Source organism: Peromyscus leucopus, chromosome 8b, assembly GCF_004664715.2.
Source record: "Peromyscus leucopus breed LL Stock chromosome 8b, UCI_PerLeu_2.1, whole genome shotgun sequence".
Taxonomy (NCBI): Eukaryota; Metazoa; Chordata; class Mammalia; order Rodentia; family Cricetidae; genus Peromyscus; species Peromyscus leucopus.
The window spans coordinates 91,214,013-91,238,869 of NC_051086.1; the positions used below are offsets into that span (position 1 = coordinate 91,214,013).

General features: G+C 45.2%; 2 protein-coding genes across 7 annotated transcripts; one reads left to right on the forward strand and one right to left on the reverse strand.

Annotated features, from left to right (window-relative positions):
• The first annotated feature begins 1,813 nt into the window (after positions 1-1,813).
• Becn1 (beclin 1) lies at positions 1,814-15,721 on the forward strand. Of its 4 annotated transcripts, none has more exons than XM_028856832.2 (12): positions 1,814-1,963; positions 2,236-2,364; positions 5,398-5,465; positions 8,295-8,353; positions 9,002-9,092; positions 9,198-9,334; positions 9,461-9,655; positions 10,472-10,618; positions 12,569-12,718; positions 13,462-13,522; positions 14,024-14,166; positions 14,974-15,721. In XM_028856832.2, exons 2-12 carry the CDS (start codon positions 2,238-2,240, stop codon positions 15,140-15,142), a joined length of 1,347 nt encoding a protein of 448 aa, XP_028712665.1. In that variant the 5' UTR covers positions 1,814-1,963; positions 2,236-2,237; the 3' UTR covers positions 15,143-15,721. The 4 variants fall into 4 exon arrangements, with proteins under 4 accessions (XP_028712665.1, XP_037056815.1, XP_028712664.1 ...); XM_028856831.1 differs by lacking the exon at positions 1,814-1,963 and adding an exon at positions 1,981-2,123 and having other exon boundaries at positions 14,974-15,717; XM_028856833.2 differs by lacking the exon at positions 1,814-1,963 and adding an exon at positions 1,998-2,089 and having other exon boundaries at positions 14,974-15,717.
• Cntd1 (cyclin N-terminal domain containing 1) lies at positions 15,242-24,753 on the reverse strand. 3 transcript variants are annotated; one of them, XM_028856835.2, is made up of 7 exons: positions 24,399-24,753; positions 20,143-20,218; positions 19,734-19,905; positions 18,683-18,845; positions 17,823-17,967; positions 17,073-17,169; positions 15,242-16,593 (listed from the first exon to the last, which is right to left on the reverse strand). In XM_028856835.2, the coding sequence occupies exons 1-7, from the start codon at positions 24,565-24,567 to the stop codon at positions 16,426-16,428; spliced, it is 990 nt and encodes a 329-aa protein (XP_028712668.1). In that variant the 5' UTR covers positions 24,568-24,753; the 3' UTR covers positions 15,242-16,425. The 3 variants fall into 3 exon arrangements, with proteins under 3 accessions (XP_028712668.1, XP_037056817.1, XP_028712667.1); XM_037200922.1 differs by having other exon boundaries at positions 24,451-24,535; XM_028856834.2 differs by lacking the exon at positions 20,143-20,218 and having other exon boundaries at positions 24,399-24,644.
• Between the last annotated feature and the right edge of the window lie 104 nt (positions 24,754-24,857).

Below are 24,857 nucleotides of genomic sequence, written 5' to 3' on the forward strand. Positions count from 1 at the left end.
TCTGTGTAGTTTTAGAGCCTGTCCTGGAACTCACTCTGTAGGCCAGGCTGGCTCAACCTCACAAAGAACTACCTACCTGCCTCTGCCTCCTGAGTGCTGGGATCAAAGTTGTGTGCCACCACCATCCTGCTTACTTGTTATGCTTAAAGACTTATTTTGACTGGACACACACTTAGAAGTTCTCAGCAAGAACAGTCTATGTCTCTTGGTAATCTGTTCCTGGTGTTTAAAAATTAAAATACTTGGTGGCCTGGAAAGATGGCTCAGTGGTTAATATCACTGACTGTTCTTCCAGAGGACCTGGGTTCAATTCCCAACATGGCAGCTCACAATTGTCTGTAATTCCAGGATCCAACACCCTGACACAGGCATACATGAAGGCAAAACATCAGTGCATATAAAATTTAAAAAATTTTAAAAATTAAAATACTTGACATTCATTTACATTGTTGTCATTCTTTCCCATTAGAATAAAGCTCTGAAGGTATAGATAGTTGTCTTTTTTTGTTGCTGCTGAATCTCTAATGCCTAGAATAGTCCTTGGCACATGGCAAGCCCTCAAGAATTTTGTTGAATGAATAGATAATATTTTACACCTAGGTGTTTATTTCATTCTTTTTAATAGTTACAGAGTTTCTATTGAATATGCTATCCTACAATTTATTTAAACAATTCCATTCTTTTTTCCTGTTTTTTTATTTAAAAATTTTTTATTCATTTTACATACCAATCACAGATCCCCCTCTTTCCTCCTCCCGCCCCTCCAGCCTCCCCACCTCCCATTCTTTTTAAAAAAATTTTTTAAAGAAAAAGGAAGGAGGGTTGCTTCAGTGACTAAGAGGGCATACTGGTTTTCCAAAGCATCTGAGTTCAGATTCCCAATACCGGGCAGCTCTCAATGCCTGTAACCCCTGCTCCAGGGTGTCCAACACCCTCCTCTGGCCTCCCCAGGAACCTGCACTCATCTGTATCTCCTCACTATTGGTTTTGTTTGGTTTGGTTTGGTTTTTGTTTTGGGTTTTTGAGACAGGTTTCTCTATGTAGTCTTGGCTGTTCAGGAACTCACTCTGTAGACCCTCGAACTCATAGAGATCCACCTGCCTCTGCTTCCCGAGTGCTGGGATTAAAGGCATACGACACCATGTGCCCAGCCCACACTACTATTTTGAAACATCACTTTTGTCACGTACTAAATCTGTCTGTATCCTTAGTGTTTTTTTAAATTCTGTTCTGGTTCTTTGACCCATCTATTCCCGAACCAACACAAAAATGAGTGTGAGTATATCTGTCTCTGTAGTGGGTGGGAGGGCCTTATGGGTTCTACTACTGAATCACATCTCAGTTCCCCCCAAATGATTTAGTTTTATAATTTTATAAAAACTTCCCCAAATCCGAAAGTGCTGAACATTTCCTAATAATTGGATTTAAAAAAAAAAAAGCTTGTATGATCTCCAAAACAGGATGCCCAACCCCTTACTACTATCACCTTTTGATTTACATTTTATTACATATATGTAAAACAAAATTTACCATCCTGCCAAACGCACTCCCTCAGAGGGGTTTAAAGGACAACTTTGAATCTCCCAAAAGAAACATTAAAAACTGACACCGAAGGAATAATAGAAGTAGCTCCACTTGGAAGAAACACATCTAAATCCCTAGGACTCTAAATCAGAACAGAGGTGGGTGGCTTCTGCACAGCGGCCAGCGCATGCTGCGCTTCCCCTCTCAGCCCCTGGATGGCGCCCCGAGCCGAGTGAGCAGGGATCTGGACCAGGGCTCCTTGCGTCAGCAGCCGTCACGACGTCACGTCTGGTCCCGGGCGGAAGTCTTCAGCTAGCCGACCGGGAAGTAGCTGAAGACCGGGCGATGGGAACTCTGGAGGTCTCGCTCTGGGGCGGACCCGAGGCTACCGTGCCCCCGCGGTAGAGCGAGCCTGGGCGGCGGGCTCTGGGGTGCTGAGGTGAAGAGCGTCGGGGCCTGAAATGAGACCTTAGGAAGAAGCCCAGGAACCCTGACAGCCACTTTGATGGCCCCTTCCCCCGCCCGGGAGTCCCGCTGCCTTAGCCCGGCTCTGCCCCGGAAGCAGGTCCTCTTGGCGTCAACCGATCCCAGAGGGAAAGGCGCGGACCGGGGTTTTCTTCTTCACCTCCACCACCGGGGCAGAGGGTGGCCTCGGGTCCGAGGTTCAAGGGCGCGATTCTTAACATCGTCGTCTTCTTTCCGCTGCCGCAGGCATGGAGGGGTCTAAGGCGTCCAGCAGCACCATGCAGGTGAGCTTCGTGTGCCAGCGCTGCAGCCAGCCTCTGAAACTGGACACGAGCTTCAAGATCCTGGACCGAGTCACCATCCAGGAACTTACAGGTCAGCAGGACCCGTGGGAAGAGGGTGGTCAAGAACGTGGGAAATGGGCAACTTTAGGGACCTTGGTCTTGTGGTGGCAGTCTCTGGTTTTTGGTTTCCTCAGCAGGGATCTAAGCGTTCTGACATTGTCTCCAGAGCAAAGGAATATCCACATATAACAAACTTACAGTGTACCGAGCGCATTCTAGTTATTATTTCCTTTAGTCCCTGAAGCAATCCTCGTGGGAACCAGGCTTGGTGACTCATATCCATAATTGAAGCAAGAGCTACCTCAAGTTCCAGGCCAGCTTGGGCTACATACAGAATGAGGCCCTGTTTCCAAAAACAAAAAGAATAGAGAAGTGCTATGGTTGCATCCTTTTACAGGTGAAGAATTGAGGTTTAGAGAGGTCATGTGACTTAGACTTTCCTGAGGTCCACCCAAGTGTGGGAGTCTCGAAGTCTGAAGAAGTGAGAGGTCAATAGAGTCTAAACAAGCTCATGGACCTGGCATTAGGCTTTGTTGGAGCTCTCTATACCTTGGTTTATTTTTCTTCATTATTACTATTATTTATGAGTGTTCTGCTAACATGTATACCTCTCCACCACATGAACGCCTGATGCCTGAAGAGGCCGGAAGAGGGTGTTTGATCCCCTGAACTGGAGCTATGGGTGGTTGTGAGCAACCATGTGGGTGCTGGGAATCGAACGCAGGTCCTCTGCAAGAGCAACAAGTGCTCTAAAACGCTTAAAGATCTCTCCAGCCCCTATTTTCTTCTTTTTATTTTTATTTTTATTTTTATACAGAGTCTCACTCTAGCTATTGCTGGCCTCAAGCTCATAGAAATTGTCCTGCCTCTGTCTCCTTAGTTCTGGGACTAAATGAATGCACCACCGCACCAGGCTTATTATTCACAGTTTTGTTTTGTTTCGTTTCGAGACAGGGTTTCTCTGTGTAGTTTTGGTGTCTGTCCTGGATCTCGCTCTGTAGACCAGGCTGACCTCGAACTCACAGAGATCTGCCTGGCTCTGACTCCCGGGTGCTGGGATCAAAGGCGTGTACCACTGCCGCCTGGCCTATTTTTCACATTTTTTTTTTTTTTTTTTTTTTTTTTTTTGGTTTTTTACGAGACAGGGTTTCTCTGTGTAGCTTTGCGCCTTTCCTGGAGCTCACTTGGTAGCCCAGGCTGGCCTCGAACTCACAAAGATCCGCCTGCCTCTGCCTCCCAAGTGCTGGGATTAAAGGCGTGCACCACCACGCCCGGCTATTTTTCACATTTTTAAAGGTAAATTGCTGTATATTGAAAGTATAAGAAAGGTAAAGACAGGGCCCATGCTTCATCTCCCAAGTGTCGGAGTAAAAGCATGTGTTGTTATCATGCCCAGTTTTATATATTTTTAACTTTTAGATACATTTTTAAAATCTGATACATTTGTGGATACCATTTGATGTTTGAATACACATATAAATTCAAATCAGGGCTAGCACATTTGTCTCTTCCAACATTGACTGTTTCCTTGAGGTAAAAACATTCCCAATCTCCCCTTCTGGCTTTTCGGGGCTGTGCAGTGACTATTGCTACCCATGGTCACCACTGTACACTAGAACGCCAGAACTTATTTCTCCTACCTAACTGGCCTGTTGGCCTTTACCCGTCTCTCCCACACCTGCAGGAACCACCATTTTGCTCTCAGCATCAATGAGATGAACCTCATAGGAATGAGATCATTCAGTGCCTGCTTTTCTTTGCCTGGATAGTTTCATTTAATGTATGTCTTAAATGACAGGAGTTCGTGCTTTAAAAAAGAAATAGCTGAATAGATTTCCATTGTGTGTATATTAGCTGTGTGTTTGTTGTTGCTGATCTGTCTTTGAGATAGAGTCCCATTATATAACCCAGGCTGGCTTTAAACACATGATTGACTTTTCTCCACCTCCAAAGCTCTAGGATTATAGCCATGCATCACTGTACCTGGCTCTCCTCTGTCCTCTCCCAATGTCAGGGTTTGAGACCAGGGTCTAGCTCATGCTAGACAAGTGTTCTACCACTTAACCACACCCCCAACTCTACATTCTTGATGCATGGATACAGACAGGTTGCAGCTTCCCAGGATTTCTTTCATTCCTTCCCAGTTATGCTAACTTTTGTGATGGAAAAGGGCCGGAGGGATGGTTTTGTGGCTAAGAGAGCTTGCTGCTCTTCCAGAGGACCTGAGTTCAGTTCCTACATCAGGTCACTCACAACTGCTTATAACTCCATTTCCAGGTGATACTACACCTTCTACCTGTCCACAGTCACTACACTAATGTGCACAACCTCATACTCGCATGTACACACATACACATAATTTTTAAAAGGTTTTAAATATATAATGAGTTCCTACATGCCCATCACCTAGTTTCAACAATTACTGACACATGATCAATCCTCTCTACCCTGAAATACCTTGAGGTAACTGGCTAGGACATAAAGACTGTAACTCTTTCTGTATGACTCTTAATGTCATGATACCCATATGCTTTTAGAATTTTAACATTCTCATAATAAGAAGAGGGGAAGAAAACTGAGCTTTCTTTATGTAAAGATTAAAAAAAAAAAAAAAAAAAAAAAAAAAGAGGCCATAGTGGCACAAATCTTTAATCCCAGCATTCAGGAGACAGAGGCAAGTGTATCTCTGTGAGTTCAGTACCAGTCTGATCTGTCTACATAGTTCCAACCTTGTGGATGCTGGGAATCAAACCCAGGTCCTCTGTAAGAGCAGTAAGTGCTCTAAACTGCTAAATGATTTATCCAGCCCCTATTTTCTTCTTTTTAAAAAGCATTTTATTTTTATTTTTAGACAGTCTTACTCTGTAGCCATTGGCTGGCATCAAACTCCTAGATTGTCTTGCCTCGGCCTCCTGAGTACACAGTGAGACCCTGTCTAGAGAGAGGGAGAGATGATGGTAGGGTTGGGGCTGGTGATGCTGCCATTTTGGGCTCTTTCCCATGCTTTGGGAAGCTCTCCTGCTTTGATAAGACTGTTCTGACCCAGGATTTTCCTTGTCCTTAGCTCCATTACTTACCACAGCCCAGGCGAAGCCAGGAGAGACCCAGGAGGAAGAGGCTCACTCAGGAGAGGTAAAAGAAGGACCCTCTCCCCCTCCCCCTCCCGATGTGCTCAGTGGGAGGCCGACATGAGAACACGGGTACAGACTGGATTGCTGCAGAGCATTGGTGCCCGGACTTCGGCGATTAGTAATAAAGACTGGTTAATAAGAGAGATTCCAGCCAGACATGGGGTTGCCCACCTGTAATCCCAGCACTTGGGAGGCTGAGGCAGGTGGATGTCTGTGAGTTTGAGGTCAGCCTGGTCTACAGAGTGAGTTCCAGGACAGCCAGGGCTAAACAGAGAAAAAAACCACACACACAAAAAAAGATGATGAAGAGATATTCCAGCCAGACACTATGTTGCCCACCTGTAACCCTAGCATTTGAGAGCTGAGGCACTGAGGGTCATGAATTTGAGGCCAGCCTTGGCTACGTGGTGAATTCCAGACCAGCCTGCAATACATATAACAAAAACAAAACAAAGCCGGGCGGTGGTGGCGCACGCCTTTAATCCCAGCACTCGGGAGGCAGAGCCAGGCGAATCTCTGTGAGTTCGAGGCCAGCCTGGGCTACCAAGTGAGCTCCAGGAAAGGCGCAAAGCTACACAGAGAAACCCTGTCTCGAAAAACCAAAAAAAAAAAAAAAAAAAAAAAAAAAAAAAACACAATTATAGCCCAGCAGTGATGGTACATGCTTTTAATCCTGGCACTCAGGAGGCAGAGCCAGGCGGATCTCTGTGAGTTGAAGGCCAGCCTGGTCTCCAGAGCGAGATCCAGGACAACCAGGGCTACTCAGAGAAACCCTGTCTTGGGGGGGGGGGTAGAGAGACACACAACAATAACAACAATTAAAAAAGAGTATAAGGCCATCAAGATGGTTCAGTGGTTACGGGTGCTTGCCACCCATCCATCCTGACCACCTGAGTTTGTGTGTGCACTTGTGCATGCGCATACACACACCAATAGATAAATATTTTTAAAATGGTTAAAAATGTGGTTATAGACCAGCACAGTGGCTCTTGTCATTCTAGGTGCTTGGAAGGCTGAAGCAGAAAGGTTGTTGTAAGCTTCCAGCCAGCTGGGCTCAGAGCCTTACAGTCTGAGTTCAAACCCTGGACCCCACACAGCAGCATGACAGCTGACTAAGTCACCCTTCTTTGTACTATAGCATGTGCACACACCCACACAAGTAAATGAGTGTAATTTTTAAAAGTAAATGACTAAGGCCAGAGGTGGGCTGACCTGTGTATCTAGGTTGTTTCAGGGCATTCTTGGTTCATATCTTCTATTCTCTATAATTGCTGTCTCCATCCCTCTCTGTTCATAAACATATGTTGTTTGGACAGTGGGTTGTGTATCTACCATAGACATAAATTTTAATGCTATCAGTGGTAAAGCTGGGTGTGTAGTTCAGTGACAGAGCCCTTGCTTTGCCTGGGCCCTGCACAGTGATGATAATAAAATAATAACAACAATAATAGTAGAGATGGTTTTCATTAATAAAGATAGATGTTTGGAGTTGCTCTTCTTTTGTGGGGAGCAGCTCATTGTTTAAGTAGAAGTGACTTATTTGGGAGAGCATCCTAGGGGACGCTAGTAGGAAGCAGAAAAGGGAGATGGGAAGGGAAGAAAGCCTAGGAAGAAGACCTAGTCAAGGCCCGGTGGGCACCTGGAGCTCCATTCTGTGGAGCAGCTCCCTGGTAGAGGGCATCGGCTTCACCTCTGAGATTTATCTTGCCAGAGTAATGAGGGAGCATATCCACCTGGCCGTCTGTCATCAGAAAAGCAAACCTGAAGTGGATCGTGGCTGTTAATTCTGGCCACATGCTCTGCATGCAGTGTAGGATGCAGGGGCTGAGCAAACCTGCCAAGAAGCAAAAGAGGCAGGCAGGTGAAGCCAGGCATACTATAAAATGTTGGCAGTAGGCGTCAGTCCTGGTCCTGGCAGCTCCACTGCTTGCTTTAACGTGCACTAAAGCAAACATTGTTTTCCTTTCTAAGAAAGAAAAAAAATAAGTGGTCTACTTTGTGCTATGGCAAGCTTCATTGCACTCTGTTCTGCCTTTTTCTTTGTATCATGATTTAGGGTGTTTGCTTCTCTAACTGGTAAATGTTGAGAAAATGCAAATTGAACCACAAATAAAGTATAGTATCCTTAGGAAATGCTGTTCCCCACCAAAGAATGCAATCATCAACTTATACCTGGAAGCTGTCAGTGCCGTGGACCTTTTCTTAGTTCACACATACAAAGGCTGTGAGGATCTCCACCTTAGTTTTTGAGACAGTCTTGAGCCTGGATCTGATCGCTTGCAGATTAGGCTGGCTGGCTGCTCAGGCTGGGGGTGGGGGTGGCAGGATTGAGGGGGTGGTGGTAGGGAGATCTCCCAGTTCTGCAATTACAGGTGCACATCACCCTGCTCACCCTTTGTTTTTCTTTTTGGTTTTTGTTCTGTGGGGGTGGTTTGTTGTTGTTTTTGTTTGTTTGTTTGTTGCAGAGACTGCGTCTCTATATCACCCTGGCTGGCTCTTGAGCTATATAGACCAGTCTGGCCTTAAACTCACAGAGACCTACCTGTCTCTGCCTCTCAGAGTGTTGGGAGCAAAGGCATGTGTCACCGTGCCCCATTTATTTGTTTGTTTAACTGGGGATCTGAACTTGGGCCCTCTTCCTTGAATAGAAAGAGTGGGTGTTTACTTAGCCATCTCCCAGCCCAGACACTACCCACTCCTTAAGTTGCTCTGGTTTATCAAGTTTTGTGGTTATCAACCTAAGCTAAAGTCAAATAGTTCTCAGGCTTTGGGGGAAATAGATTCCAGTTTAAGTTGCCAGAACTCTGATGCTCTCTTATTTCTTTCTCAGGAGCCATTTATTGAAACTCGCCAGGATGGTGTCTCTCGAAGATTCATCCCCCCAGCCAGGTGCTTACTAGTCCTCAGTCCCCTGTTTCTTGCCAACGGCCAAGGAACTTTTAATTAAACCTAGGAATTAGGACTTGGGACCAGGTGATGTAGATGAATTATCATCTAGCCTTTTGGCTCTTTTAGGAAAGATGTGTTCCCTTATACATGACCTTTCAGCATTGATTTTTTTTTATTTTTTCCTCTGTAGCCATTCCCACAGTGAGAAGGGTTAGTACTACTAATGTTGAAGAAGTGAGGGATGTTGAGGGAGTGATTGAGATGGGTTCTTGAGAAGTTTTTTAGTAGAACTTGTTAGATGTTCAGGTTCTTAGTACTCATGAATGTAGCAGGTAAAAGTTGCTGTCAAGAAGTATAATATTAAAAAAAATGGTCTTTCTTGATTCTCCTTCCTTTTTGCTGTAAACATACATATCAATTTTTGATGTCCCCTCTCTCTCCTTAGTCCATCCAGGCTAACCTGCTGAGTAGTGCCCCTGTGGAAGACCAGCATGGCCTTCCCTTGGGAGATAGGTGGCCCTGGGAGGTCCAGTCGGGCTAGGAGTGGGTATGAACCTTGAGGCCCCTCAGCCAGTGCTTGAGCAGTGCAGTAGGTGGAGGCGGCCTCTCTGCCCCCTCATGTGGCCATGGGCGGGGGGCTGTCTGCAGGATGATGTCTACAGAAAGCGTGAATAGCTTCACTCTGATCGGGGAGGCATCTGACGGTGGCACCATGGAGAATCTCAGCCGGAGACTCAAGGCAAGTCAGCCTCGCTTCACTGTCAAGAATTATGTGTAGTTGTTAGCGGGATTGGCTGGGCAGATAGCCCAGGAGAGGCCCTAGCTGACTGTCCCATGCTTCCAGGTCACTGGAGACCTTTTTGACATCATGTCGGGTCAGACAGATGTGGATCACCCACTGTGTGAGGAATGCACAGATACTCTCTTAGACCAGCTGGACACTCAGCTCAATGTCACTGAAAATGAATGTCAGAACTACAAGTAAGTACCTCCAGGGCAGGGTCTGTGCCAGGGAGACTGCTGGGCCCTTGGGACTCAAGAGCACTGTTCCCTCGGGCACATGGAACAACAGGTGCCCTCTAGTCAGTAGACCCGTGTGCTTGGCAGACGCTGTTTGGAGATCCTCGAGCAGATGAACGAGGATGACAGTGAACAGCTACAAAGGGAGCTGAAAGAGCTGGCCTTAGAGGAGGAGAGGCTGATCCAGGAGCTAGAAGATGTGGAAAAAAACCGCAAGGTAGTGGCAGAAAACCTGGAGAAGGTCCAGGCTGAGGCGGAGAGACTGGATCAGGAGGAAGCTCAGTGAGTGCTTGTCCTGCTCTTCTGCCTTCCTGCCTCCAGCCCCAGGAGAGGGATGGTTCCCAGCTGAACGTGTCTGACTAGGTCAGCTGTCAGTGCCCGTCTGCTCCAAATCCTGCATGCTGTTTCTGGGCTTGTGTCCACGAGTGTCGGGAGGGCCATGGATGGAGACCTGACGTCATACGTGAAGAGAGGATGTTGTTAGTTAAGTAGAGCAATGGCACAGGGCTCTGAAAATGCCACTCTTGGGTCAGTTCAATGGCTCAGTGGCTTAGAGCACTTCCTGTCAAGTTCAATCCCTGAGACCCACTTGGTGGAGGAGAGAGCCAACTCCCGCCCACACACAAATAAATAAATGTCATGAGAGACCCAGTCTTTTTGGTTTTTCAAGACAGGGTTTCTCTGAGTAGCCTTGGCTGCCCTGGAACTCATTCTGTAGACCAGACTAGCCTCGAACTCAGAGATCCACCTGCTTCTGCCTCCCAAATGGGACTAAAGACACTCGCCACCATGTCTGGCTAAGAGACCCACTCTTAATTATTTCACGTCTGAAAAAAATCAAAAATACAGAAGTTTTTTTTTTTTGTCACAGTTCACAAGAGTTCTTTTTTTTCCTCTTTATTTTTAAATATGGGCATCTGGAATTTGAGACATTTTTATACCTTGTAGGCAAAACATTCCTCTGAGAGGAATCAGTGCCAAATGTGGAGTTCTGTAATTAGATATAACTACACCACTAGAGTAGATCCTTCAGTAGAATGGAGAAAGAGCCTGTAGTCTCCACCGTCAGCCCTTTATGGTTCCCTTGGCTGCTCACAGGTACCAGCGGGAATACAGTGAATTTAAAAGACAGCAGCTGGAGCTGGATGATGAGCTGAAGAGTGTAGAAAACCAGATGCGGTATGCCCAGATGCAGCTGGACAAACTGAAGAAAACCAACGTCTTTAATGCAACCTTCCATATCTGGTAATGAGCGCTGGGGGTTGGGGGAGGCACATCTGGGAAGCACTTCATATCTGTTAGCAACACACCAGGTGACCACCTCCCCATAGAAGAGGCACTATAGGTCATCTTCCCCTAAGCCAGGTTTATGTCATTCCTTGTAATAGGATAGGTCTAATGTGTGGTGTATGTGTGCACACACTCAAGTGCTCACACTCGAGTGCCTACAAGTAAGATTCTAGAGTGGTTAGCCAGGCAGTGGTGGTTTGCAACTTTAATCGCAACACTCTGGAGGCAGAGGCAGGAGGATCTCTGTGAGTTTGAGGCCAGCTTGGTCTACAGAGTGAGTTCCAGGACATCCAAGGCTACACAGAGAAACTTTGTCTTAGAAAAAAGAAAAAACAAAACAAAACAAAACAAAACCAACAGGAGTTTAGTGGTGTCTGCCCACCAAATCCTGTTCCTAGTGCTGCTTATAAATTTTTATTATGTTCATGTGTATGGGTGTCTGCCTGTATGCATGCCTGGCACCCACAGAGACCAGATGAGGTCGGTCGTCAGACCCCTTGGGATAGAAGTAACAGAAAGCTGTGAGCTCAGTGTGGGTGTGGGGACTCAAATCTGGGTCCTGTGGAAGAGTAGCCAGTGGTCCTAACAGCTGAGCCATCTCCAGCCCTGGTGCTGATTTATAAACCTCAGGCTCACTCATGTATTGATTACTGAATTAGTAACTACTGAGTGTCTGCTGTATGGAGAGCACAGCAGACAACGTACAATATACCAGTTACTTATTCCCTGGAAAGAAGGCATGAGTAATGGGCCTGTGTGATACAGTGGGATAATGGCCCAGCGTGCTGGGAGAACATGAAAAGGTACCTTCTCATTTGGGGAAGCTGCATGGAAAATTTCACCCAGAGAAGGCTGATACGGCTGAGGGGTGAAATAGATGTCTACAGAGGAGGAGTTGTTCTGGCAAAGAGAACATCGTGTGCAAAGAAACAGGAGCAGGGGAGTGGCAGATGGAAAGAGCTAAAAGGATCTTATTATGACTGAAGAGTGAGTGTAAAGGGGCAAGGGACGGATATGAAACTGGAGAACTACCATTCTTTTTTTTTTTTTTTTTTTTTTTTTTTTTCAAGACAGGGTTTCTCTGTGTAGCTTTGCGCTTTCCTGGACTCACTTGGTAGCCAGGCTGGCTCGAACTCACAGAGATCCGCCTGGCTCTGCTTCCCGAGTGCTGGGATTAAAGGCGTGCGCCACCACCGCCCGGCTAGAACTCCCATTCTTAAGGCATTTGGAATTGATCCCAAAGGCAGAGGGAATTATTGAAGCATTTCAGACAGGGACGTGGTATGAGTACATTTGCATCTGTGGATGGTGGGAATAATCTGGGAGGAGGTATGTTGCTGGGACTCCAGACTGGGGAAGAATAGCAGCACCGAGGTGGAGGGAAGTAGACCGGCTTCAGACGAACGAGTAGGAGGGGCTGGAGAGATGGCTCTGCAGCGACCAAGAGCACTTGCTGCTCTTGCAGAGAACTTGTTCAGTTCCCAGCACCCACGTGGTGGATGACAGCCATCTGTAACCCCAGTTCCAGGAAATCCAACAGGCATGCATTGGTGCAAATTCATACATGCAGGCCAAACATTCATACACGTAAAGTAAAAGTAAATAAATCTAAGAGAGAAAGGTAGGAGGCAGACTCAGTGGAGCCTGGTGGGTTTGTCTGGCTTTGGTATTTTTTCTTTTTATTTGGGGAGGAGCGTGAGAGTATTCAGTGACTCAGTTCTGCTTGGACATAGAAACAGCAGGGGAAAAGATGATGCCTTAGGTTAGGGGCAGCCAAGGAAAGCTTAGATATATGCATCTGAAGATAAGGAAAAGAACTTATGCTAGGTTTTGGGTGAAAATGGGAAATCTCCAAAGTTTTATGATCTATTTCTCCCCTGACCCCGTTTCTGACCTTCTCTGTAGGCACAGTGGACAATTTGGCACAATCAATAACTTCAGACTAGGTCGCTTACCCAGCGTTCCTGTGGAGTGGAATGAAATCAATGCTGCCTGGGGCCAGACAGTGTTGCTGCTCCATGCGCTAGCCAATAAGATGGGTCTGAAGTTTCAGAGGTGAGAAGATGCAGCTCTTCCATAGCACCTTGGGTGAGGTGTGTCTTTGACGTAATCTGTCTATACCACATGGTACTGCTCCACTATGGCAAGAGCCCTTGCTGCCAGCAGCAGAATTTCCTGTGGGTGAAGGGTCTGTGCACTGTTTCCCTTCAGCACAGGGCTCTTGTCATGGAGCAATCATCATCAAACTGCATGACTCCAGCAGTGGTCCCAAAAGTCTCCAGAACCTAATTTTTCCCTAATGAAGTTTCAGTGTTTGTTTTTACAAACCTCCCAGTGTGTTCAACCTTTTGATACTATGACACGATACTGTGGTCTACAAATGTGTTGAACCTCGTTCATAGCTATCCTGGAAGAAGGGCAACCCACAGGCCTCAAGTTATACACACCTTCTAAACCAAAGTACCAGGCACAGTGCTGAACACTTGTGGTCTCAGTACTGGGGGAGTTGAGGCAGGAGGATCAAAAGTTCAAGGTCAACCTGGCCTACTTAGGGAGACCCTGTCATTTTAAAAACAAAACAAAGCCAAAACACATTGGTTGATAAATACCCTGTTATATAATAGATGAAATCTTTTCAGTTAAGTCTTTAAACATGGACTCTATAGGGAATTGGAGGTAGATGGGAATGATAAATAATAAAGTCCTTGGGTAAGATGCGGATTGAAAATTACTGGGTTGCAACTTTGCAATAATCACTGTAGGAGTCCTGTAGCCATCTCTCTGCATCTCCACTTTAGGTACCGACTTGTTCCCTATGGAAATCATTCATATCTGGAGTCTCTGACAGACAAGTCTAAGGTACTCTGGGAGTTAGAGTTCTTGTTAATCCTAACAAAATGGGTTCATTTGGGGACCAGGGATGTGGCTTGGAGATAAAGCATTTGCTTAAAGTACATAAGACCTTGTGTTTTAAAAAAAGGTTTAGTTTCCATACCTGCTGACATTTTTCAGTTTTTTCTCAGACTATCTCATAAGGAGCCAACATCTTATTAAGACTTAGCTCTTTGGAGTTTATAGAGAAAATTCAGGTTCCTACAACAGTGTGTTGAGAAAGGGTCTGGGCAGATCAGGGGACAGCACGCAGGTGAGGGTGGGAATATACTGGAGTTCAGTAAATTTCCATTGGTAGGGAAGCTGCTGTGAGTTGATTTTGACCAGGGCTGTTGGAGTTGTTGAAGGTGATAGAAGACATCAGTCAACTGTAATACATGTTCTAGTGGGTGCAGACAAAGCTTGGGTGATTGGAGGGCAGGGAATGACTGGGGACATGCCCAAAGCCAGTTCTCTCTTCTTGGGCAGGAGTTGCCGTTATACTGTTCTGGGGGATTGCGGTTTTTCTGGGACAACAAGTTTGACCATGCAATGGTAGCTTTTCTCGACTGTGTGCAGCAGTTCAAAGAAGAGGTGGAGAAGGGCGAGACACGATTTTGTCTTCCATACAGGTGAGAGGTGACTCTTATCCTCTTAGGGCTCAGTGAACTAGTAGCAGGGACTAAACTGAACTAAAGGGCCAGTGAATGAAAACAGACGGGGAAAATGGCAAGAAAGAAAACAGTGCACGGTCACATGACACTGATGGGCAAGGACTGATGTGATATTGCAAGCAGAACAGAGGGCGGCCACCTGGTCCCTGGAGTAAAAGAAAATGGGGATTTTCCTGGCACAGAGCTCAAGTTTGCAGCTCATTTCTGAAAGGCTTTTCGTGCAGCCTTTGGAGATATACAAGAATGCTTCTCTTAGTGTGGTAGCCCAGCATAGAGACTAGTTCTAGAGACTGAGTTTGAGAGCCAAGTGAGATGGGGCACACCTATAATTCCAGCCCTCGGAGGCTGAGGCAGGAAGAATGTGTGATTTGAAAAGTCGGTTTGTGTTTCGTAGTGAGAAAAGGAGTAAAGTTGAATTTCCTCACACCTGAGTACGGAGTTTTTCTTTCTTTTGCCTCCCTTTCTGTCCCAAGTTCAGGGATGCCTAGGCAGACAGTGAAGAGTACTGTGGCCTTCACTCCCCTCCTGCTCCAGACTTCTCATCTGTGTGGGTGTGTGTCCTGTCCTTGTACTCTGCAGTGACAATGACAGCCTTTCATTTTAGGGTTTCAGGCAAATCCAAAATACACACTAGCAGCAGTTCTTCGCCAAGTGTTCTGTTAGATAAAATGACGTGAATGGTCTCATGATCGAGTCCCTGCCCATTTGCCTGAGCTGACTTGACTTGGATCTGTTTCTAATGAGCTCCGCTTTGTCCATCTGCAGGATGGATGTGGAGAAAGGCAAGATTGAAGATACTGGAGGCAGTGGTGGCTCTTATTCCATCAAAACACAGTTTAACTCTGAGGAGCAATGGACAAAAGCACTCAAGTTCATGCTGACGAATCTGAAGTGGGGTCTTGCTTGGGTGTCCTCACAGTTCTATAACAAGTGACTTATTCCCTAGGGGATGTTTGCCTTTAAGGTTTTATATTTGGTTTGGTTTGGAAGATGCTTTAAATTAAATCTGGGTGATATTAAACCACATGTTTACAATACCAAAAGAAACAAAAGCCACTTTATTTTAAAATACCCTATGACAGATAGTTTCCAGAGCTACAAAATGCTGTGGATAGCAAACAGCCCTTGCCATGGTTTTCACTCAGCTCCATGCTTTCCTTTCCCTCTTTCCCCGGAAAACAACTAATTTAAATTTGCTCTGTTTTTTTTTTTTTTAAGTTAGTTGAATTGACATTGATGTGTTTTCACTGGATTTTATCTCTCTCAACTTCCTGCACTTAAAATATGAAACAGAAAAGTTTTGAGATGATGTTGGTGGCACACAGCTGGATGATGTGGGAAAAGGACAACCGGGTCAGAAGCTGGAAGTTTAACTCTTTCCTCACGCAGTTCTAGTATTGAATGCCTACTCTGCTATCTGTTAGAATTACAAAATGGTGTTTGATACTGTTTGAGACATGGAAAGATTTAATTATTTGTAATAAAGGATTTGCTATGGTCTGTTAATTACCAAGAGGTGTGATGGTAAGTTATTCCTTAAAATTGAGTATTTTGTATTCTGAAAGAATTGGGTTCCAGTCAGTTTTGTAGAAATTCTTTTGAAACATGTTTTAGTTTAAAAAATAAAATAGTAAGCCAGGCATGATGGTACTTAATCCCAGAACTCAGGAGGCAGAGGCAAGTGGATCTCTGAATTCCAGCCCAGCCTGGTATGTACAGTGAGTTGTAAGCCAGCCACGGCCAAATAGTGACATCCTGTCTCAAAAAAACAAAAAGAAAGAGAGAGAGAGAGAAAGAAAGAAAGAGAACGAAACTAACGAATGAACAGCTATCGGGTAGCAAAGGAAGAAAGGCTACTTCCAAGATACCAGTCAAAGTCATTCAAAAGTCTGTTTTAAAACCATGGGTAATACTTATCTCTATATCTGATGTTCCCAATTAATCAGATTAAATTAGGAAAAATTAAATGTCTTGTCAAACAAAAATGGACCAATTTCATAATCTAACTCTCTCCAGTTCTTTGATGTTTTTAGCCTCCTATGACACAAGAGGACATGTTTGTCCACCATAACTCTCTGATATAGAAAAAAAGTGCCTGAAATTGGAATACAAAGTACTGTTCAAAGGAAACTTGGAACTTTTGTACCCTGAGTATGAAAGTAAACAAAGAGGAGGAAGAGGATACAGTGACAGGCTGTGTGGCGGGGTTAGCCAGCCTCATGTGTTAGAGGACTCGGCAGTCTGCAGGGCTCTGGCGGCCTTGTGGGGAGCAGGCTGCTGTTGCCCAGGAGTGTTCGTTCCCACGCTGTGAGTCAGGATTGCGTAAGAGAACTCAGCAATGCTTTCCGAGGCAATGCCAGTGATGCTCTGCAAGTGTCCTACAACCTTCAGAAAGACAGGGTCTTATTACTGGAAGACCTCAGCATGTTAGCGCACAAACTCTCACACACACAGACAGAAATACATCTTGAGATATACTCCCAAGCCTAACAGCTCTCAATTTTCTGAACACAAAATTAAATCCAGATGCCTATGTTTGCTGATGGCCAAGTGTCATGGCCCTGATAGTGTTCACATGGACTCTCTAGTTAGTTGTTTCCCTCTGTTAAAGTTAGAACAGTGGGTTGTAATTATAAAGAGAGATAACAAACTGAACTTGAGCCTCTATTTCCAATTTCATAGAAGAAAATGGAAACATTTCCATCCTACTCTAGTTTTCCAGCCCTCCCTTCTTGACTGTTCATCCAGTTCCTGGGTCCTGGCACTTCTCTTCTGCAGATTGTCCTGTGTGTTCCTTTAACTGACAGGGAATGCTTTCTATTAAATCAATTCTGATCATGCTGGCCCTGCTCAGTGGTGCGTACCTGGCTCCAACATTCATGGTTTTGGATGAAAGCGCTTGCTGCAATGATTCCAACTGCCAACAGCATGAAGTCTTCCTTCACAGAGATAAACTTTTCCCTGGATAATTAAAACCAGATTAATTTGGAAGTAGTATGAAATGTGACTATAAAGTCTAGGGTCATAGAACTTCAACTATGAGTTGTTCATGTTGCTCATCTTGGACTTTTAGACACAGAAAAAAGTGGTCAGGTAATAGCTGATCTGTCCCATTGTCCCCCGGCTCAACTGGGATTAAAACATGCACCTGTGTCTTGGGTGGCTGATAGGCCTTTTATTTTTCCAGCTCCCTTCCTAACAAATGTAATTGTGAGGCTTTGGCCAGTCTGACTTTACAGTAATCAAATACTTTTGTCCAAGTTACAGCCATGTGACGGGCTTTTCCCCCTCAAGTGACTATAAAAGCAATCCAACACTCTCAAATTTTAACTAATTGCAAAAGAAGAACTAGAAAAGAATGTTAAATGTTTGAAGTAATTTACATTTAATAGTAAAAACCTTTTAGAGTTTTCCTGATTGGGTTCAGTCATCAGCATGTGAGCCACATAATGGAAGTCAGTAAGAACCAATTAACCTGTGTTTTCTTAGTGCTGGGTATTGAATTTCCTGGGCAAGTACTACATTAAGCTCCAAGCCCCAAAGGCCTCATATCCATATGATGTGTCCCCTACTACGCAATCCTGGAAGGAGCCTACCCTAGAGAAGTTTCTTACCCTTGCAGCTGACTGGGTGTAGAATTCTCAATTGAAGCCCTCAGCAGGCTCCCATATATGGGCTCATGCAGAAGATAGACCAGGTCAAGGAGGGTCAGACAAGTTGCATGTAGTTGTGTGGCTGGGACCAAACAGCCATTGTACCCTACACAGAGTTTGAGCATGAAAGACAGCATGAAGTTGTGTTCTCTAGTCATAATCTTAGGACATACTACTGATACATTGCTAATGTGCTTCCTGATAGTTACACACTACTATGAAAGCTCTGTTAGCAGAAGGTCTTACTTTATTTGAGACAGGGTCTTGCTGTGTAGCCCTGTCTGGCTTGACAGACTGGATTTAAGATTAGAAATCCACCTGCCTCTGCCTCCCAACTGTTGGTATTAAAGTTATGTGTCTGGCCAGAGGTTAATTTTAGAGAACAGATCTCCATCTGTAATACATACATACATTACAGTACAGCTGTTCTGACTTGTGCTTCTCCATCAACCCTTGGATCCTGCCATAAGAAATGCCTAATGAGGTCAGCATGGTGATGCATGCCTTTAATCCCAGCACTTGGGAGGCCAGCCTGGTCTACAAAGAGAGTTCCAAGACAGCCAGGGCTGTTACACAAAGAAACCTTGTCTCAAAAACAGAAAACAAAGTGCCTAATGAATCCAAATAGAAATCAGGTGCTGAGACCTCTGAGCTACCTTCCCTGACTAGTGCTGGGGGGACATTTTCAGCCATCCAGAAACACGCAGGCTTCTAACTGCTCCTCTTTGGTAGGTTGTCTCCTGTTCCCAAATCCCTGGGCACATTTGTTTTCCTCTCTGGAGGTCTCCAGCCCACATCTCCTGACACATTTAATAAAGTACCTAGAACTTCAAGAAGCATCTCCACAAATGCCAGAGGAGTGGGCAGATTTATTTGGAAGTTCAGGGACTTCAAAACATCAAGTTCTGATTCTAGCAGTTCTTCTTTGGTGCATATATAACCAAGAGCCTGGAGGAAATTCAGGACTGTAATGTTGCTGATTATCTGAGGCAAGAAAAAAAAAAAAAAAAAAAAGGCAGAGGAAAGATGTCAGATGTCAGGATGCAGGTCATATGCCTCAGCAGCATCCACAAAGCACTTCAAGTCCACACCAGTCTTCTCTCTTGGTAATCCACTAAATCATGCAAGCAGGATTACTTGCAGTTAAACCAGGGTTCTCCCTTCTCCATGCTGGATTCCCCTCCCTTTCTGCCTGTTCCTTTCTCCCTGCCCTCCCTAATTCTGTTTCAATTTTCTCTGTAGCCACTATCCCCCACCTACCAATTTCAATAATTCATTTTCTCTAAATAAACTTCCTTGACTCTCCAAGCTGATGCGGTTCCTCCTTAGCCCTGGATTTACACTAACATCACCTTTTCACCTTGTTTCCACCGATGCCTTTTCCCATTGGGTGAGGGATTCCTTGAGAGCACAGGCAATATTTTTTACTGTGGTAGCCATGGTATCTACTGAAACATCTAGCCATAGAAGAAACTCAATAAATATTTGCTGAACGAGTGGTATTTTACTGTACAGGCACTGGATAGTAATGTGGAAACATTGTATCCTTTTAGGTGTAATCGTTCTCCTTTAATGCTGATAGGCATGTTGGTAATTCAGGCACCTTATGTAAACTGTCCTTAAGTCCAAGGGGAGGAAAGGTGACCCTGTATGAATGATGGCGTCTGTCCAGCAATTACACTTTGGGAACAGAACTTCGGGCTATTTAATAACTGCCTCTGTGTGGGTGGATTCAGGAGGTATGCTTAGGAAGCGTAATTACGCTTTCCACATGAGTAGTATCCCCTAGCTCAGAAGCGGGTTTCCCACAGCCACCTTCCCTGAGCTGCTTTCCTTCCAACACTCAGTGCCCACGGAAGTCCGGCTCCTTACTTTGTAGTGGAAAGACAGTTTGCTGGCCAGCTGGACACAGGACACCAACCGGAGGGTAAACTTGTTAAAAAGCTGCTCTTTCAGAGCCCTCCACTTCTGCAGTTCTGTCTTAGGATTTCTCAGCTGGACTGTGGCTTGCCGACAGATGTTCTCTGCCTGCTTCACCATAAACCTGTAAAGGAAGAAAGGGATGGAGAGTAACTCGCCATCACACCAACCAAAGGGACTCTGCTGTAGACAGGCCCCACTGATCCTGCCGGTAACAGTGCTGGCTAGGAGAGCTACATTTGCAAGTCAAAGAAGGGCACCAGGCCAGCTTCTAGGTAAGGGGGACTAGTGCTGTGGAAAGATCTAGGCACCAGCCCATTCTGAGGGGCCCTAGCACAAAGGCCTGATGCACAGGCTTTACCTTTCTAGGATTTCTACAGCCTGGTAGCTCACAGATTTCTCCAGACACCATTGTTCAGACAGGAGAAAAACAAACTCTGCCAAAACAGGAGAGAAGAGCTTAATTCACAAGGTGCAACCCAAGCCGCTCCGTGAACTCGGCACTGTGTAAAAGCTGTGATGGCGCGGAGAGGACAGGGTCAGGAGGTGAGAAAGACGAGACTGGAGCAACCAAAGCCCGGCTTAGTTCCCTTGGCTGCCAGTAGGCAGATGGAGGCCTGGGAGGGAGGCCGACTCAGGGCCAGAGTCAAGGGCCTACCAAGCTCCCTGCCTGACGCTTGGGCCTTCCTGTGAGTCTCAGCCATAAAAGGTTTGGTCAGTTACACACAAACATACACCAGCTGGCCTAGTTGGTCTCTACCTCCTGCTGGGAACCCCTAGCTTCATGGAAGATTCTTGGATGGATAAAAAACCCTAACCCTTATATTCTGTTTTCAGTGGAATGTTGGCAGGAACAGAAAGGTCTCTCCTGGAGCTTCAATAGTCTTTCTGACACTGTTTGTTTAGTAACCACCCTCTGCAGAACTCCCATTGCTTTACAAACACAATTCACCTTGCAGCTGGTCACCGCCTCTCCACCACCAGTTTGTTGTGTAAATCTCTATTGTTACTGTGGAGTGACTTGTTTGGAAGAAATGTCCAGACTCAGAGAACACAACCCAATTTAGAGGGGAAGAATCACTGAGAGGCTGGGAGGGTGAGATACTTTGGCAAGATTTTATCCTGCTTCGTTTTCCTTTGAAAGAACAGCCTCAGATAAAATTCTATTTAGTTTGCAATATCATTAGAGGGTGGAAACAGGGTAAATGTCAGTTCTCAGTAAAGAAAACTGCAGATCCAAGAACCTTTATCATTGATCAGCAAAGAATTACAGATTGGAGATCCTTTATCTCAGCCTGTATGCACATAATCATATTGTCATATGTCTTCCAAGAAAATCTGACTTTCTTAGAGGAAAGACAATTTATCGGGCATGATGGCAAATGCCTGTAATTTCAGCAGGTGGAGGCAGGAGGATCAGGAGTTCAAGGACATCTTCACCTACATAGTAAAGTAAAGGCTAGATTATCTCAAAAAAAAATTTTTTTTTTTGGTTTTTTCGAGACAGGGTTTCTCTGTGTAGCTTTGCGCCTTTCCTGGAGCTCACTTGGTAGCCCAGGCTGGCCTCGAACTCACAGAGATTCGCCTGGCTCTGCCTCCCGAGTGCTGGGATTAAAGGCGTGCGCCACCACGCCTGGCTAAAAAAAATTTTTTTAAACCTACAAAAATACCAAAGTCAAGCTACCAAAAGACAGTTTAGCAATATACTTATCACAAGTTACAAATAGATTTATACACAAAGCTTTGTTACAAAGACCACAGCCCTGCTAACACTCTCCATCCAGGAAGAGAACTGAACACAACTGTATGTTACCAGCCAGACCAATGTCTTTTTATTTGCTGGACCTTGGGCTTCATTTCCTAGTCCAGGGGATGCTTGTTCTCAGATCTTTGGTTTTGTTTTGGATTTGTTAGGACTTATTCGGAGAACTGTTTCTGGTTTTTTATTTTAGTTTCTCAAGGAAACCGAGTTTGGGTTAGGCCGAATGAACTATGTCACACCTTGCTCTTGTTTCCACCTCCTCCACTTAACATGCTCAGATGGACTACTCCATACAAGATCTTCCCCTCTCTGAGATACAGCTCCACCTCGCCATCTCGGCACGGCTGAATTTCTTTAATGCTTGACTCACACTCCTACAACTTCTATTTCATCATTCGCTCCCTGAACTTTCCGCCATTTCCTTCCACTTTCCCCAGTTTGCTAAAATTATTACGCCAAAAATCAGCAAATTTTCCAAACTGTAAAATAACAGGGTCCTCTTCCAACCTTTATTTCTGTTGATACCCTGGAAGCATGAGACTGCTGACCACTACCCTTCCCAACCCTCCTGGTGGCTTCAAAAATGTTTGGTTCTATGCCTGTCTCCCCAGCTACTGTTTGTTGGTGGATTTTTTTTTTTTTGCTTTGTTTATTATTTTACTTTTTAAAAGATTTTTTAAAATTGTATATGTGTGTGTGAATGTAGTGCCTTTGGTGGCCTTCTCTCCAGTCCCTTATTTTATGTGTGTGTGTGTGGGACTGAGCATGTATGTGCACTACGTTCGTGCAAGTGTCTGCAGAGATCAAAAGAACAGACTGGGTCCCCTGGAACTGGAGTTCAGGTGATTCCAGCCCATGTGGGTGCTGGAAACCAAACCCGGGTCCTCTGGAAGAGCAGCAAGTGCTCTTAACTGCTGAGCCATCTTTCCAGACTCTGGGTTCAGTTTTTGAGATGGGGTACTGGTGTATCTTAGGCTAGGCTAACCTGAGACTCATTATGTAGTTCATTTTGGCCTAGAATTTGCAATTTTCCTGCCTCAGCTTCCTGAGTTCCTGAACCACTACATACAGCTCATTGTATTATTGACTCTTCCCTGAACACAAAATGTTTCCCTAAGGAATTGTCCTTGACCTGCTTCTCTTCTCTCCTTCATGGAGTATCATGAAAATAATTAAAAAACCTTTATTTCTATCTAGTTCTGACCTTTTTAAGTAATCTGCTATTAACCTTCTTCTGGATGATCTTCAAATATCTTAAACTCAGTAGATCCAAATCAAAACAATTTCCCCCTAAAACAAAGGTCACATTTCCTTATTTTGTATTTTGCATGTGTGTGGATGTAGTTCTCTTAGTGGCACCACTATGTTCCCAGGCTCTGAGGATCAATCCTCTGACAGTCACCTTTACCTTCTTTATTTCTCAAATGAAAATGTGGCTTTCTAGATCTTTGTCTCTGGGACATTTAAAATCCATTCTTGTCACACACACACACCCTGTTATCACTCTGACTACAGATGGGCTCCTCTAGCCTGCCTTCTCCAGTCAAGTCCATCCTTCATACATACAAAAATCATTTTACCAAGGCAAAAATTACAGCCACACTGCCTCCTCCCTTAAGTTTCAGTGTCTTCATGCTGGAAAGATGACTTAGCAGTTAAGAGCACTGCTCTTCCAGATCTGAGTTCAATTCCCAGCACCCACATGGGTGGCTCACAACTGCCTGTAATTCCAGTGTCAGAGGAGTCTGACACCCTCTTCTGGCTTATTCTAGCACCAAGTATACACAGGGTGCACATACATTACATACATGCTAGCAAAACACCCATACACATACAATAAATTAAATAACAAATTTTAGTAACTTTCATCTTCCTGCTAAACCAAGTATAAAGACCTCCCCCCTTGACATTCACATTTCTACTTGAAATATCTCCAAACTACTTTCCTGGTCTTAATTTCTATTGCTTTTCTACATGCTCTGGTCAACCTGGGCTACCACTGTACCCTCCACTCCCTCTCCCCATTCCTGCCTTCCAAAGCTTTATTCATGTTGTCCTGTCCTGGTAGAGATGCGATTCCCTTTATCTTCCACCAAAATGTCACCATTCATTCAAGGTGTACCTCAAATGGCACTATCCCTGGACCACAGCTTATCACTCTTTTAAATGTTCATAATAGCTTGTATTCCCTGTGTCAATCATTCTAACCACACTTGTACCTACTTGTTGGTATACTTAATATCCCCACCCAAAGTACACAGTTTGAGAGCAATGACTATACTGCTGTTTCATCTTCCCATCCCAGGCAATGTCAATAATAAGCACTCTAAGCATATTTACAAAAAGAAGAGTAAAACTCTGCACGATGCCATACGCCTTTAAATACCGCCACTTGGGAGCCAGAGACAGGCGTATCTCTGAGTTGGAGGCTAGCCTGGGCTACGGAGAGAGTTCTAGGCCAGGACTCTACAGTAAGACCTTGCCTCAAAAAAGGACAAGAGAAGCCGGGCGGTGGTGGCGCACACCTTTAATCCCAGCACTCGGGAGGCAGAGCCAGGCGGATCTTTGTGAGTTCGAGGCCAGCCTGGTCTACAGAGTGAGATCCAGGACAGGCACAAAGCTACACAGAGAAACCCTGTCTCGAAAAACCAAAAAAAAAAAAAAAAAAAAAGACAAGAGAAGGGCCAGGGTGGGTGGTGGGTGGGGTGTAGGAATCAAGAGTAAGAGTGCTGGTAAGCCTCGTTCATCACCTACGACCTAGCATAAAAAGTACTAACAAAATATATTTGAGTGAAAAATAAAGGTCAGTGCTCCCAAGACTCCCATACGCCCGACTCCCGGCTCTGCATCCACACCCACGATGCGGGTCTCCCTGAAGCTGCCCATCCGTCCCGCGGCCTCCTTCACCGCTTGCTCATTCTGCTGGGCCAAGTGAAGCAGAGCGTTTTCGATGGTCTCTGTGGCAACTGCTCCAAACTGGAAGTCACTGGAGTTGGCTAGTCTTGGCCGCAAGGGTCCTTCCATGGTCAGAAGTCTTTCGGGGCCCTGGGGCAGTCCACGGGACCCATAAACTGGCTTCCTTAGCTTCTTTCCAGAATCTTCTGCCACACCTTGGATTCTTCCTTTCCTTCCAATGCCTCGAATCTGAGGAAAACGTAATTCCCACCACAGCCTCGAACTATCAACAGCTTTTCGCGCCCCAACTGCCACGAAGCGCTCAGCCAATCAGAAAACACAACCGCTTCTCGCCTTCCCTGCCCCTCCTCTAGGGCGGAGAGACCCTGTCTCTACCCAGGAAACTCCACGGGACTACA